Genomic DNA, 15,236 nt, shown 5'->3' on the forward strand with positions numbered 1-15,236 from the left:
TAGGTCGCCAACTCACACGGGAGCCTTGGAAGGCTCGACCGGTAAGGATGCCTATGTAGTCGGTTGGCCGCCAACTCCCGCGGAAGCCACGAAGAGCTCATCATTGTACAGGGGTCCTTGCAAAGAGGACTGACGAGGCATTATCTGAATTGAAAGGTTGGTAGAGCTACTTAGTCTGTTAGCTCCTTGCATAGTCTTTGAGTTCATAAAAGATGTAAACTATAAAATGATAGCTTCGATTTCTAAAAAGTGAGGATTTAGCTTTCTGGGAGAAGAGGACTTAGCTTTTGTAAGATGAGAACTTAGCTTTTTGTAGCGTGTTCCCATAGACGGCACCAATTGATGTAATCGTTTCTAGCCACGTACCAATGTTTTGTGATGTAAAATTTTTTTGGCTAAGTACCTCGTTATTTACCCGATGGTGACGTGCCTTGGTGATGAGCAACTTGGTGGCAAACTGCCTGGTGGAGAATTGCCTGGGGGCGAACTGCCTGGTGGTGAGCTCCCTGGTGGCGAACTGCCTGGTGGTGAACTGCCTGGTGGCGAGCTCCCTGGTGTCGAACTGCCTGGTGGCGAACTCCCTGGTGGAGAGCTACCTGGTGGCAAGCTCCCTATTAGGCGGCCTGTGACTTAGAGGAATGGTGGAGCTCCCTGGTGCAGCACAACCTGACTGCCCTCTGCATGAGGTGGTCTTCTTTCCTTTGTAGGTAGTGGGAGCTGAGGGACCTGTGAGAACTCCATCTTTTCCTCCTCTTTGTAAGTGGCGGGAGCTAAGGGACCTACGAGAACTCCATCTTTTCCTCCTCTTTGTAAGTGATGGGAGCTGAGGGACCTACGAGAACTGAATCAGAGGACCTGGGGGTATTTTCCCGACGGGGGCTCTCCGACGCTTAGGTTAGCACTCTGATTATAGAGAGCTTTGAAGATGATATTGGAGAAACGAGAGAGCTAGAGAGTAGGGATTACCTCCATTTTTTCCATCCCCCCCCCCCTTTGGGGGATGAGGTCTTTATATACCGGAGTCCTCGCGAGTTAGGTGGGTGAAAAGCCTCCAAACGGTAAGACTCGTCACATCCCGTCAGAATCAGGGTACGGTGGTGAACTCCTCAAGGTCGTCAGGCTGGCGCTTGTGTCAGGCGGCCAAGTCGGCGCCTGGGCCAGGTTGTTAGGGCAGCGCCTGTGTCAGTCGGCGGGTTGGTGTCTTGGCCATGTTGTCAGGTCGATGCCTACGTCAGTCGACGGGTCGGTGTCTAGGCCAAGTTGTCAGGTCGGCACCCGTGTCAGTCGGCGGGTAGGTGTCTAGGCCAGGTCAGGCAGGAGATCTTCCTGCGATACGTTAAACTACTCCTATACCGAGCTACCCTACAAGTGGCGAGCTGCCTATGCAATGCTGAGTTGTCTAAGTTGCTAGGCTATGAGGGTGAGTTGCCTATGGCGAGCTACCTATGGCGAGCTACCTGTGGCTTGCTGCCTATGGCGAACTACCTGTGGGGAGCTGCCTGTGGCGAGTTGCCTATGGCGAGCTGCCTGTGGCAAGCTGCCTATGGCGAGCTGCCTGTGGCAAGCTGCTTAGGGCGAGCTGGTTGTGGCAAGCTGCTTATGGGGAGCTGCCCGTGGCAAGCTACCTATGGCGTGCTGCCTGTGGCAAGCTGCCTGTGGCGAGCTGCTTATGGTGAGCTGCCTGTGGCAAGCTCTTATGGCGAGTTGCCTATGGCGAGCTGCCTGTGGCAAGCTGCCTATGGCAAGCTGCCTGTGGCAAGTTGCTTATGGTGAGCTACCAAGAGGCCATACTTGGTTGGCATGAGGTGCCACGTTGTGACGGTCTGACACAAGCTTAGCCTTGCCTATGCTTGGCAGGCTTACATTAGGGACATGCCTGTCATTTTTGCCTGTAAGATTTTTGGGAGAATTGATGCCATCTTCAGGCAGACCACCAAAAGCTTAACGTACTCTTTGAGGAGGGGTGGTCGACCTCCTTGGGTGCCTAACCTTGGCACTCCTAGACCATCATCCCCTTGCGGGGCGGCCCTGGTTAACGGCTAGCATGGCTACTAGGGTTCCTCATGGGCGCACACTTGCTCATGTGGACAGTGTTGGATCGGCACTGCACTGCCGATACTCAAGGGAGGCTTGGCATGCGGGCTTGGCTCAAGCACGTCCCTTCACCACGCCAGTCCCTTGCCCAAGCTGAGTGAGCTACCCCGTTGCCCTTGGCGCACGGGTGTGTTTCGGCCTAAGCGGTTGCCTATCATCATGGCACACAGGTGCCAGTCATCATCGACATACAGGAGACCCATCACATCGGTGCCAAGTCACCTCAACGGCGCATGGTCGCCTTGCATTATGGTTGTCCCCCTTTAGCACGTAAGCGGCGCCTCCCATGGACCTGTCTGAGCCAGGAGAGTGCCCCGGCCATTGGACTTGAGGTCATGATCCAGTGCTACTGACTTTGGTGGAGCCATCCCATTGGGCAACTCCTAGCCTCTATGCGTTATAAAGGGTATTTCTGGCCTGCCTTGGCCAGGACGCCGCACGGGTTCTTCCGCTGTAGAACTACCCCCGTGATAGTTGGTATCAGAGCAAGTTGGTCAATTGTAGCTGCAGTTGGTTTTCAGCATATTAGCCCAGAGCCAGTTGAAGCGGTCATTTCGACAAGCAGCATTTTATGGGGTGCGGTCCCTAGGCACTTCCACCCAGGATCGAGCAGAATTCAGATCAGGCCTGGAAAGAGGTCATTTCAGTGTTCGTGTCCCCATTCCAATGACACTAAAACAGCTTCCCTTGCGGTTGCAGACGCATTGGTTGCTGTTCTCATGCGGGGGCAGACGCGTGAGCCTTGATAGGAATGTGGGTACACTGTTTGAGCAGATTGTTTATCAGGCCTAGCAAGAGGCCATTCAAGGTTCGTGTTCCCATTCCAATGACCCTAAAACAACTTCCCTTGTGGGTGCAGATGCATTGGTTGTTGTCCTCATGCGGGGCAGACACGTGGGCCTTGTTAGGAATGTGGTTACGCTGGCCGTTGGAGCATGGCGGCCTTACACCGGCAAAGTTTCAGGTGGACATGCTTAGTTTTCTGGTTGAACACTTGCAGCAGCAGAAGCTCATCACAAGTCGAGTGCATGTTCGGCAACTCATGGGTAAAAGTTGCCACACTCGCACAGATTGCGATCAAGTCTCCTTGAGGCAGCAGCAGTGGGGCCCCCTCGGAGTGAAGATGTAGCCCTAGTCAGCGAGGCGAAGCGTAGTTTCAAGGGCCAGGAGAGCATAAGCCATGGCTAGGTTTGAGTAACCCGCACAGGGCGAGGTGAAGTCTACAGGCCAGCATGGTGAAAGGGTACCCAGGTCATCGCCAACATGAGGAGTAGACCTATCAGCATGTTCGGTAGCATCACTGAAAAGCTACCAAGAAGACGGTTGAGCCTTGAGGTAAGATGATACATGGGGTGGACCTCTGCGAAGCACCACACACATTTCTTCGAGGGCCCTTCTTTCACAAATCAACGGCATAGCCATTGCGCGGTTTGAGTAACCACAACATTGGAGGGGTGAAGTCTAGGCAGGCCGTCATGGTGAAATGGTTCTATCCCCATAAATGGACACCAACATAGGCAAGACTCGGGTTGACCAGGTGAGCCTAGGAATTGGTGGAAAAGTGGATGGCGCGGGACACAGACGCGCATTCACATGAAGACCATTGTCGAGGTCGACAATGGATTGAGTGGGGGAGCCTGTGACGGTCTGACACAGGCTTAGCCTTGCCTACACTTGGCAGGCTTACGTTAGGGACATGCCCATCATTTTTGCCTGTAAGATTTTTGGGAGAATTGATGTCATCTTCAGGCAGACCACCAAAAGCTTAACGTACTCTTTGAGGAAGGGTGGTTGACCTCCTTGGGTGCCTAACCTTGGCACTCCTAGACCATCATCCCCTTGCGGGGCGGCCCTGGTTAACGGCTAACATGGCTACCAGGGTTCCTCATGGGCGCAACTTGCTCATGGGGACAGTGTTGGATCGGCACTGCGCTGCTGATACTCAAGGGAGGCTTGGCATGCGGGCTTGGCTCAAGCACGTCCCTTCACCACGCCAGTCCCTTGCCCAAGCTGAGTGAGCTACCCCGTTGCCCTTGGCGCACGGGTGTGTTCCGGCATAAGCGGTTGCCTATCATCATGGCACACAGGTGCCTATCATCATCGACATACAGGAGACCCATCACATCGGTGCCAAGTCACCTCAACGGCACATGGTCGCCTTGCATTATGGTTGTCCCCCTTTAGCACATAAGTGGCGCCTCCCATGGACCGGTCTGAGCTAGGAGATTGCCCCGGCCATTGGACTTGAGGTCATGATCCAGTGCTACTGACTTTGGTGGAGCCATCCCATCGGGCAACTCCTAGACTCTATGTGTTATAAAGGCTTGTTCTGGCCTGCCTTAGCCAGGACGCCGCACGGGTTCTTCCGCTGTAGAACTACCCCCGTGACAACGTGTCACAATTCCACTAGAGGGCCAAATCTGCCCTCATCACTTGTCCCTTGCAAATTTTTGCCAATCTAACAATCTAAGAATGAGGATTGGAGTTTTAGAGTCATTTGGGGGTGAAAGAAGGCTTATTTCAGGGAAAAGAATTTTGTTTTCCCCCTTTTTTTCAGTTTTTTGCCATATTTGTTTCATTAATATGCTATCGATGCGCCTCAATACATCCCTGATATGCCCTCGATACACTGACATTATGGTCCAATATGGGTCTGATACGCATGAAAAAAGATGAAATGTTTGATTAGTATGTATATCCTGTATTTGTTTTTCAAAGATATTTGTTTTTCAAATATGTGATATGATACAGGGCATATCATATCGAAATTTTAAACCTTGGGTATGATCTTATACAACAAAGCCTAGATTGGGAGCCTTAAGGAGTGATTCTAAATACAAGAATGTGTTATAAACCAAAACAATTGCTACTTGGGGTCAACAATTAAACTTGATTTCTTCATAAGCAAAATATTCCTTTGCGTCTTGTGAGTATATTCCAACCATGATGGCAAATCATTATACACCATTAACCAATGCTTTAAAAACTGACTCAGAACTAGAACCACTTTGGCCACCAGTTTTTGGGCCAATGGTTCAACCAGACAGTTTGTCCCAAATTAAAATAAAAATTGGCCAAAACTATTGTTCTAGTCGAACGAATCGATGGTTTGACCACTTGGGCCAATGGATCATTGACCAAGTTAACGGTTTTTGGCCAAACAACAGGTTAGGGGTAAAACGGAACCGATTACCTGGATAGTTCCCAAACCAAACAATACGATGGTCTAGGAAAACACTGCCATTAACTTTGATGATATTAAATTCATCTTCAACTCTTCATTTGCCTAACTTTTGGTATGAATTGTTCGTCTAACTGCTGTCCTTCAGAATCCTCTACTATTTTTTTTTTTTTGGGGGGGGGGGGGGTTAAATTGCTAAAACTTCCTTGAAGTTTTTGACTACTGCTAAAATCTCACTTAAAGTTTGGTAATTTCAATAACCCCCTTGAATTTTATGACACAGTTGCAAGTAAGCCCCAAGCCTCTCATTATAATCCTCTAAAAAGAGGCATAAAAATGTCAGAAATACCCATACAATTATTATTGGGGCTGATTTCCATATAAAAACAATACAAACTTTATAAACAAAAAAATAAATAAATAAATAAAAGAGAATTTGAAGTGCAAATTTGAAAACAAATGAATCAATTTCAAAAAACGAGACCGGAAGGTTTTGGGCTAGGGATTCATATGAAGAGAAAATTTAGAAAACAAACATTTTAGTAAAGTAACTGTATTAGTATTTTGGACATTTTGAAAGCTATTGCTATCAGTCATGCGGAGAAGGATGTCCTTATTCAATCTGTTCACGCAATGTCACTAATCAAGTTTCCCCATAAATCTATTGATAGTATTGAGAAAACCATTCATAATTTCTGCTGGGGTGTCTCAAATAAAAACAAGCACCCTCTTAGATGGTGCTCTTGGAATACCCTCTCCCTTCCTTAATCTCATGGAGGCTTAGGTTTTAAGAGACTTAAATTGGTGAACCAAAGTCTTCTGAAGAAAGCAACTTGGAGATTTCTAAATGAAAAAGACAGTTTATGGGCACTTGGAAAGCAAAGTATCTTAAAAATAATGTTACTTTTCCCCACTCCATCCCTGCTTCAGGTTCCATTTACTAGAAAGCTATTGGGCCCTATTTAATTGAATTAGCCTTTGAATGTGGACATCTGGTAAATGAAAACTCTTCTTTCCCTCTTTCTCAGAGTCTCTGGATCCAATCAGAGGGTCAGTTGATGTGAACCTCTCAGCCTTTACCCCGCCATCTCAATAATGCTTCTATTGTAGATCTTATACAAAGAAGGGTACTGGAACTCAGAAGTTCTTCAGGCCTCCTTTTCCTCGTCTGAAGCCAATAGAATCCTTCGAACCCCTATCTACCCTTCCCTCAATACTGTCTCTTGGATTTGGGTTCATCACAGTTCTGGCAAGTATTCAGTCAAAGCAAATTATAAAAAGAGTTATAAATTTCTTTGCCAAATATCAATCCAGATCTGAAATTCTGTCTAGGAAAAGTGTGGACATTATCTTTGCCCCCTCGTTTCCAATTATTTATTTGGCGCATCTTAAATAACTTCATCCCAGTTAAAGACCAGTTAAAATTGGAAGATGACCAAAAATTGTCTTCTTTGCAAAGTCGAGGTGGAATCTTTATCCCACTTATTTATCAATTGCCAATTTTTACAAACAGTCTTGTTCTCAAATCCTTGGAATCTCCATATCCATAACTTGTTTCAAAATTCTCTGGTTTCGGATATTAAAAGGATGCACAATCCAATCAATGACCATAGTCTGTTTCTGCATATTCTCAGCTGGTTAGCTATTGCTTGGTATTTTATTTGGCATGCTAAAAATGATCAACTTTTTCAGAATAGTTTCATTGCCCCTGCAGCAGTGTCTAAATCTGTGAATAATCTATTTCGTCTTTCTTTAAATTCGAATAATGATTCCCCTGCTTTAAATCCTCCTGTAAGTAATCGTCTAACCCTCTGTTTGTCTCATCAAACTGAGTACCTCATATTTACAGATGCAGGAAGGATTTCGAGCTCCTTGTATACATTTGGTATCATTAGTCTCAAAGAATTTATCCTGTTTAAAAATCATAGGTCATACTTCTACAGTTAATTCAGTTCTTCAGGCAGAGCTATTTGCTGTGTTGCAGGCTTTAAAAGAACTTCAAAGTTCGAGAATTTAGAGAAGTCTGTATATGTGCTGATTCTCAGTTACAGATATGATCCTTAAATGATCGAAAGGAATACCCTTGGTCGTGTCACTGGCTGTTTTTGAATTCAGTAATGTTATTAAGGAGCCTAAACTTGGTGAAGTTTTTGTATATAAATAGAACATATAACACAACAGCCCATGCGGTATACCAAATAGCTAAAACTCATTCTTCTTCTTCTTTTTTTGTTAGTTGTAATTATCTTTATGGGATACCCATGGTTGAGGACTGTATTTCTATCTCTTTTCGCTAATATAGTTTTTTATTTCTAAAAAAAGAAAAACAAAAAAAAAACAAAAGAATCTATTACAATTACCAAACTATGAGAGAGGTTTCAGCAAGGTCAAAAACTTGGGGGAGATTTCAGCAATTTACCATTTTTTTTTTTTTTGACAACGAATCATCTATTGAATGTCAAGTAAATAATACTAAATACTGCACTTGCTGCATTACTCTAATCATCTAACCACCGTTGGCAAATCAATCCCGCTTATCCTCACTGGATAAAAGACTGATTTATTGCCGCGGGATTTTCGGTCGGGCCAACGGCTCTGAACTGAACTACAACTGTGAGAAAATAGAGGGAAGGTTTATAAGTTAAAAAAGCCAACGTCTCTTCCTCTCATAACTCTATGTTCAAGTAGAACTGTAGCTATGGTATTATACTTCGGGTGATAGCGCTCCAATTAAAGACAAGTTGCACAGTTCTAGCCACAACTTCCCAGAAATCAGCGTTCTTGTTTTCTATTTTCTATCCTCGCTGATTGCTGTTTTGTAAGTGAGTTCCCAAAACGTTGCATCGTATATCCATTGGTTTTTGTCAGAAATCTCTCTCCATCTCTCGTTCTCTGGTTTCATGGAGTTCTAAAATGGGTAAAGTTAAAATGTGTGGTTTATGCTTTAACTTCCTGAAACTAATTCCTTTGTTTTTGCGTGGTTAGTTTATTCTTCTTCGCTCGTATTGTTTTCTAATGGATTTTTAAGGCGAAGGGTAGGCACGGACTAAGGTGGGGGCTGACGTGCTGTGGGCCTTTCTGGTTATTCGTCTCTCCCCGCCCGTTTGCTTCAAATGGGTGACTGGTTCCAGAAAAGAATGATTTGAGGAAGAGCCGAAGAGAATACCAATAGGTTGAATCCAAATGGCTTCTTCTCAAATCGAAATTGCTTCGCCTTTTGACTGTCTTCTGGGGAATCACAACCAGAAATGCTGGGAAAAAGAAAGAGAAGGCAACTCCATATTTCGGGCATCTTTTCACAAGAACCTCAGAGAGAAGTTGAGAGAAGTCCACCCCTGTGTTTCCCTCCCTAGCCCAACAAATTCTAATGCTGCTTCCTGTAAGAAATCTCAATATCTCATTGACAATTGCGAGTGTTGGGTGGGGGGAAATAAGAGGAATAGTCACAATTTTGCACAGAACAGAAAGGAGGATGTCAGTGCAGAATCTTCAGACGTTCGACGCAGGCGCTCACGGATACTTGATCGGTGGGCTTCTATTCAGGCCCGGGATGTGATTACGACAATCGAGAGACAGAACCGTGATGCTGAACTCTTGGCTCTCTCCCAGTCACAACCTGTGTCAACAAGGCAGTCAGCGTTTCTAAGAGGGGCTTCACCAACTCCAACAGACAGTTCCGTTGATATCCCAAAACTGCAGGCTTCTTCCCTTGTTCGGATGTGGAAGCAATATGAAGCAGAAGCAATGCTGTCGAGAAGCCCGTCTGGCAGCTTGTGCAGTTCTGTTAGCATTTCTATTGAAAATGCTTCATTTTCAGAACCCTCATCTGACTCTGAAGCTTGTGACTCTGATGATGAAAGATGCGAGATGTTGGCGGTTGCTGAAGATTCTTCTGCAGATTCAGAGTCTGATCAGACAACTCCAAGCGAGAAATACTCATTTTCGCAGGACCAGATTTCAGAAGTAAATGAAAGCAAGAGGGCAAGAGTTGCAGAAATCATAAGAAGTCCAAGCCCTGGATGTCAAATCCACAGTCCAGTGACTTCTTGGAGTGATGAAAATGATCGGGAGCAGTTCCCCTCTATGGAAAGTCCACAGCATACCCACTCCACATCAAGAAGAGAATGGAGGAATTTCCCATGCATTAGAAGTCTTTGCATTGGAGAGGGGAAAGCAACAATCGATTTACTCATGCAAATGGAGCGTGAGAGGCAAAGAGAGCTAACTACACTGGTAGAGCGTCGCGCGGTATCAAGGTTCCCACACCGAGACCTCATTCAGGTGAATTCCTTTCTCTCAGTTTGGAAAGAGTACAAATAGTAATATGTACAGTGCAAATACATATAAAATAATACAAAATACAAGGTTTAACACTCTACATATTTGTATTTGTACTCCTTCCAAACTGAACCTTTCTTTCAACCGCTGAAAATAAATATATAGCAAGACATTTTTGCAATCTTGCCAAGAAGAGCTTATTTATCGCTTCCACTTGAATGGATATTAATTTTGTTGGTCAATGCATGTGTAGTCATTGATAAAGCTCAGGTTCCTACATGAAATTGCTGCTCAAGATCAAAATCCCCCACCTTCAACAGCATCTCAACTGGACCAACTGGAGAATGGAAGAACCATAAGGTACAAATCTTTCTTTGTTTCTGTGAGATATCATGGTTAACCTAGCCTTGGATGACCACCTTATTTTGCGTTTGGTTTACCTCTCTCGTTATTTGATAAGAAATACATCTCTGTCTTTGGTCTAAATGACCATCTAATCATGGTTCTGCTACCACTTCTGAAGCAACCCTTCTTGGACTCTGTTCTTCCATAGTTACCTTTCAGCTTCTTGAAAAGGTAATCTACAAGGTGACTTGATGACAGATGTAGTAGTGGTTGAACTGAATGGAATGCTAGGTTATTGGTTATATACAAGTAGATCTTTTATTACATTACTAATCCATTCAGGGACAAAGCAACAAGCTAGTAAGTTCACCTACTTCAGCCATTACGAATTCACCCCCATGTCCGTTTCTTGTCTCTTCATGTCTTTTCTATACTTGAATAATTAACAATTATACAAACATCTACATTTTATTGAGCAATGAAAAATTATAAAATCTCTCTTGATCCCAAATTTGTCCAATAATTTTCCGGTTATCTACTTTGTGTGATTACATTTTCTGAGCCATCAGAATACCAATAACTAATTTGAAATCCAACTAGACTTTAATCAATCTCAGTCCATGTTAAGAGTTGGGTTGGTTGTCCTCAAGTTGAGGATATAATAGATTTTGAAGGGAAAGAGTTTTCTCTATAAAGGGATTCATACATAGCATTTGAATTTCAAATTAATTGGACTTGGTCTTCTATTTGTTCTTTATATGGCAATGCCACTTCATGGTAAAAGAAATGCCCTAGTCTTATTTTTATAGTAAGAGTTTTTTTTTTTTAATCCATGCAGAAGAAGTGTAAAAAATGTCCTTGCTAGCGACTTCCAACTTGCAATGGACCAAGTTATCCTCTCTTACCCACAAATAAAAATGCAAGAACAAAACACAGAGGATGAAGAAATGAACACTACCCCGGACCAATATCATGAAGTGAGCTATGATTCTAATTATGCTGCATACCCGATGCTGCACCTACCATTGAGATCGAAAAACTGGTTTCAAGGTCATGAAGAAAGCTGTGATTCTAATGAAATTGAATCTACATCATTGCAACTGCCGCTGCCATCTTACTTCCAAGAGAGCTCAGAAAGCTCATCATCCATATATCATCATTTTCTGGTTAGTTTCTTTCAATCTGTTAGTCATGACTCTGTATTAAATCCCTTTTGTAAGTTAATCACATGATGTTGTTTCTCCCATTGCTACAGAATATGGAAATCATAAAAAACCCTTCCGAGAATCAATATCATGGAGTGAGCTATGATTTTGATCAACTGCCTCTACCTTCTGAATTGAGATCTAGAAACTGGTTTCAAGATCATGATGAAGAAAGTGTTGATTCATATCGAGTTGCATCTACATCATTGCAATTCCCACTGCCATCTACATCTTACTACCAAGAGACCCAAGAAAGTTCACCGTCCTTTAGTCATCATTCTGTAGTGAGTTTCCCTTCAGTCCATTAGTCACAACCTCTGTATGGTGTCCCTTTGCAGGTCAATCACATGATGCTGTTGCTCCCATTGTTACAGGAGATGGAAGTCATAAATGACTTGAGGGGGTACATAGAGCAGCTCCATGAAGAGATGTCAGCGCTTCGAAAAGCTGTAGAGAGCTGCATGAATATACAACTGAAGTTGAAGCACTCTATTAAGCAGGACAATTCAGGCTTTTCAGCTGCTGTTTACCATTCTGGTAAGTAAAGAATAGATAAATCTAATTGGCCAAGCCAAAACTACAAAGTAATTGAATTTAAACTCGGTATTTCGGTTTCAGAATTGATCATGGGCATCCAAATAATCATCTAATCACCCACCATCAATTTTAGATTTTCGCCACATGCTTGCACATGGAAAATATTGGATACCTTCTTAAACATAGGTCTCATCTAGAACCTTGATAATGCCATGAAATAGATGAACTCGTTTCTTTTCAGTTGCCTTTTCCAGAGTATGTTGTAGGATTTGGTGAACTAATTGTAATATTTGAAACTGATGCTTCCTGATCACTGCTTCTAGACCAACTACCCCTGTTAAAAAATAGTAAACAGTATGCCTATGTTGCTTTCTTATTTTTCCATATAATTCTCTTTCATTAATTGGATGATCCCAATAAAACTGTATCTCAAGAAGGGGAAGCAAAGGAGCTGTCAAATTGGGCACCGATAAGAAAGGGCAGTTGCTGTATATGCTATGAGATGCAAGTTGACACACTTTTGTACAGGTATTTGTTCACTTTTGGACAAACAAAATTGAAACTGTCTGGGTTGAATATTTATTATATTAACTAATAACCGTACTCCGTTCTTCAGATGTGGCCATATGTGCACCTGTTTCATGTGTGCGCAGGAGCTACAGTGGAATAGAGGGAGATGTCCCATATGTCGAGCTCCCATTATAGATGTCGTCAGAGCATTCTCAGACTCATAGAGTACTAATATTGGTCTGGAAGACGACCTCATTTTTGACACAATTTTGGAAGTTTAATTGGATAGCAGCTGGTTTAGCATATAAATGCATTTTGAGTAGCGGCTGTGCTTTTTGTTTTGTATACAGTAAAAAATCTAATACATGTAACAGGTTTCTCCTTTTAAATGTTTATATGTTATGTATCTGAACAGGTTCTTCTTTTTAAATGTTTATATGTTATGTATCTGTAGATTATTTGCCTCTTTCTCTCTCAAACGGCTGGAGTTGCTGAATTGAAAACTGGATTGTTTTGTCTTCTAATTGATAAAATAATTAAATAATAAAATTTTCAAGGTTATAGTGATTTACCCAACGTTAGTTTGTTCTCTTTTTTTTTTTTTTTATAAATCAAGAAAAGGGGCTATACAGAACGGTGGGGTTAACACGTCCCCAAAAATCAAAACTACTAATAACACTTACTGCTGCTTTTGGAAATGATGCAAATAAAGTGTAAATTCCGGTTCAGGGTAAATTTGCACTCTAGTTCACTTTTGCCTGTATTTGGCAACATTACATTTATGCATCGACAAATGTCAGACCAATGCATATTTACATTGATAATAAGATGTAAAAGCACATCAATAAAAAGAAGTAAATTTGCATTCAAGTGGACTTTTGATATAAAAAAAAAAGAAAACATATGCTTTATTGGAATTCATGTTTGCATCCATTACAGCTAAAAGTCTGTTTTGTAAGAAGATAAATTTGTAAGTGCAAAACTAACACAATTTTGCAATTTATATGAACCACTTTACACTCTATATATTTGCATTGTTTCCTACCACAGCCTAAGGGTTTAAGAATGTAGGAACCAGTTGCACCTTTGGAGTGCATGAAATTAGCTAACCAATCCGGAGCAATGTTGCCTTCTCTATATGCGTGATGATACTCCACTTTACCTTCTAACCTCTCAAGCAAAGACTTGCCATCCTCAATGATCGATTTCACTCTCCACAAGGGATCAACATAGTTCTTTAGACAATCAATAACAGTTTGAAAGGGCCACACTGTGGGCTTCCCATGCAGCTCATGCTTGGGACACATTGATAGTGGTTTCATAAATCTTGTATGCTCTGAAATCCAATATTTGGCCTATATAATTTCTAGTTATGTAAGCAATGCTACAATATGCTGCAATATTTAGTAAGTTTCTTTGTACCAAAAATGTATTAAAGCAAAAATGTTATAAAGATTAAAAAAAAAAGGTAAATTACACATAGATACCTGTATTCCTATACTTTGGGGTAATAATTGATAGGTATCTCGAACTTTGGAATGCAACTGAACTTTCAGAGATAGACACCTGGTCCACTCGTTAGTATTCCGTCCGTTAAACATTTGATAATGGCAAAACTATCTTTCTAGTTTATTTTTGGATCGATTTGCCCTTGTGTATAAAACCCCTTCTTGCTCTCTCGATGGCGATTTTGACCATCACTTGGAGTCGGCCATCAAGACGTACCAACTGAACTACTCTAATGGAAACTGGGAGCCTGGTCCCCTGGACGCCGAGAAATTCTACACTCTAAATTTGTAGAATACATACTTTTTTGTTCAAAATTTTGCAACAAACTGAACCAACTGCTAAGCCCAGAAAAGACAACTTGAAAGAAGCTTTAATTTTGACCAATTTGCCCTTAGCCACAGTTTTTCAACTGGAGGGCCAATATTTTCCTAAAATTTGCTGAAAGAACAGCCTTGTGCTTTTCCTCCACACAGTTTTTCAGCCTTGTGCTTTTCTCGTGCAGAGCCAACAAAGCTTCCTTGATCATCTGGAAATAAGGAGGATGAGAGGGATGAGAAGCCTTGGCCGCCTTCGGCTTCTTTTCCTTGGGGGCCTTCACAGGCTAATCGGGCTGGGTAGGCTTCTCCGCCACTGGAGACTCAGTCGACGGTTGCTCCACCGTCATTGTCGCAGCTTTTCACCTTCACTGATCGACGACATCACTAGGGAATGATAACCACGGATACGAACTCTAAAGACTTGAAGGAATAATACGAAAATACATCGCTTTCGCTTCGCCATGACCATGAGAAATATAGAAATTTAGAAATACAGAATGGTTGGGTACCTTCCTTGCCTGCTGGTGAAAAAAAAATAAAAAGGGAAAATCAAACAGAGCTTGTCAGAAGAGCCGATGATGGCAAGTCCTTTTAAATTTTATGATTTTAATAATTAAAAAAATATAGATAAGCATTTCATTAATTTTACAAAAATCGGTAACGTAAGTTAACGGAAATAGACCAGGTGTTTATTTCTGAAAGTTCAGGGTACCTAAGTGTTACATTCGAAAGTTTGAGGTACCTATCTGTTACTATCCCTAAAATACATGATATCTATCTGTAATTTATCCAAAAAATTGAAGCTTTTCTAGGTTGGCTGCTTGTGGTTCATGATCTCTACACTATCACTACATCTCTCTAGCAATTCAAACATATCAAGGTTATTGAAGAACTTAAAATGATTTTTTAGTTGCTCAAAAGAAGATTGCTACAACATCTCTTTGACGAAAAGACCTTATCAAGTTGTGCTCAAATTGTGACAATATTTTAGGATCTTGTTGAAATCATTTGCATGACTCTCTAGATGCTCAACAAGATTGAATTCAGTACAAATAACCTTCGAGACCAATGGGTAGAATAGCTTTCAAAAATACATTTTGAAAGCTAAGTGTCAAGTTGTTTGTTAGGCTAGACTGCCAAGGCTTCATAGAGTAGTCGACTATTCAAAAATATATGGTTAACTTACTGTGACAATTGGGGCAAGTTTAGTGGGTGAGACATAATCAACTACCCGAAATAGGAGAGTCAACTAACTATGGT

General features: G+C 42.3%; 2 protein-coding genes across 6 annotated transcripts in view; one reads left to right on the forward strand and one right to left on the reverse strand.

The window, feature by feature from the left end:
• Nucleotides 1-8,327: 8,327 nt before the first annotated feature.
• LOC148862207 (uncharacterized) lies at nucleotides 8,328-12,726 on the forward strand. 4 transcript variants are annotated; one of them, XM_088983087.1, is made up of 7 exons: nucleotides 8,328-9,556; nucleotides 9,807-9,913; nucleotides 10,737-11,064; nucleotides 11,154-11,387; nucleotides 11,478-11,640; nucleotides 12,075-12,168; nucleotides 12,257-12,726. In XM_088983087.1, exons 1-7 carry the CDS (start codon nucleotides 8,459-8,461, stop codon nucleotides 12,372-12,374), a joined length of 2,142 nt encoding a protein of 713 aa, XP_088839213.1. In that variant the 5' UTR covers nucleotides 8,328-8,458; the 3' UTR covers nucleotides 12,375-12,726. The 4 variants fall into 4 exon arrangements, with proteins under 4 accessions (XP_088839213.1, XP_088839214.1, XP_088839215.1 ...); XM_088983088.1 differs by having other exon boundaries at nucleotides 12,078-12,168; XM_088983089.1 differs by lacking the exon at nucleotides 11,154-11,387 and having other exon boundaries at nucleotides 11,442-11,640.
• A 1,630-nt stretch (nucleotides 12,727-14,356) lies between these two features.
• The window catches only part of LOC148862208 (uncharacterized), a 29,391-nt gene continuing 28,511 nt past the window's right edge, over nucleotides 14,357-15,236 (reverse strand). Inside the window, exon 24 of one of the 2 annotated variants that reach the window (XM_088983093.1) lies at nucleotides 14,357-14,497. The gene's annotated coding sequence lies outside the window, so the exon portion shown is untranslated. The remainder of the gene's footprint in view (nucleotides 14,498-15,236) is intronic. The other variant, XM_088983094.1, reaches the window with a different exon arrangement.

This window comes from Nelumbo lutea, chromosome 4 (genome assembly GCF_056320005.1).
Source record: "Nelumbo lutea isolate HS-2025 chromosome 4, American lotus-T2T, whole genome shotgun sequence".
NCBI lineage: Eukaryota > Viridiplantae > Streptophyta > Magnoliopsida > Proteales > Nelumbonaceae > Nelumbo > Nelumbo lutea.

Bases quoted from the DNA above. Each gene is read 5' to 3' on its own strand.
- LOC148862207 (XM_088983087.1), top strand. From the start codon at position 8,459: ATGGCTTCTTCTCAAATCGAAATTGCTTCGCCTTTTGACTGTCTTCTG. The intron at 9,914-10,736 runs GTACAAATCTTT...TAATCCATGCAG, and splicing joins GAGAATGGAAGAACCATAAG to AAGAAGTGTAAAAAATGTCC. The intron at 11,065-11,153 runs GTTAGTTTCTTT...CCATTGCTACAG, and splicing joins CCATATATCATCATTTTCTG to AATATGGAAATCATAAAAAA.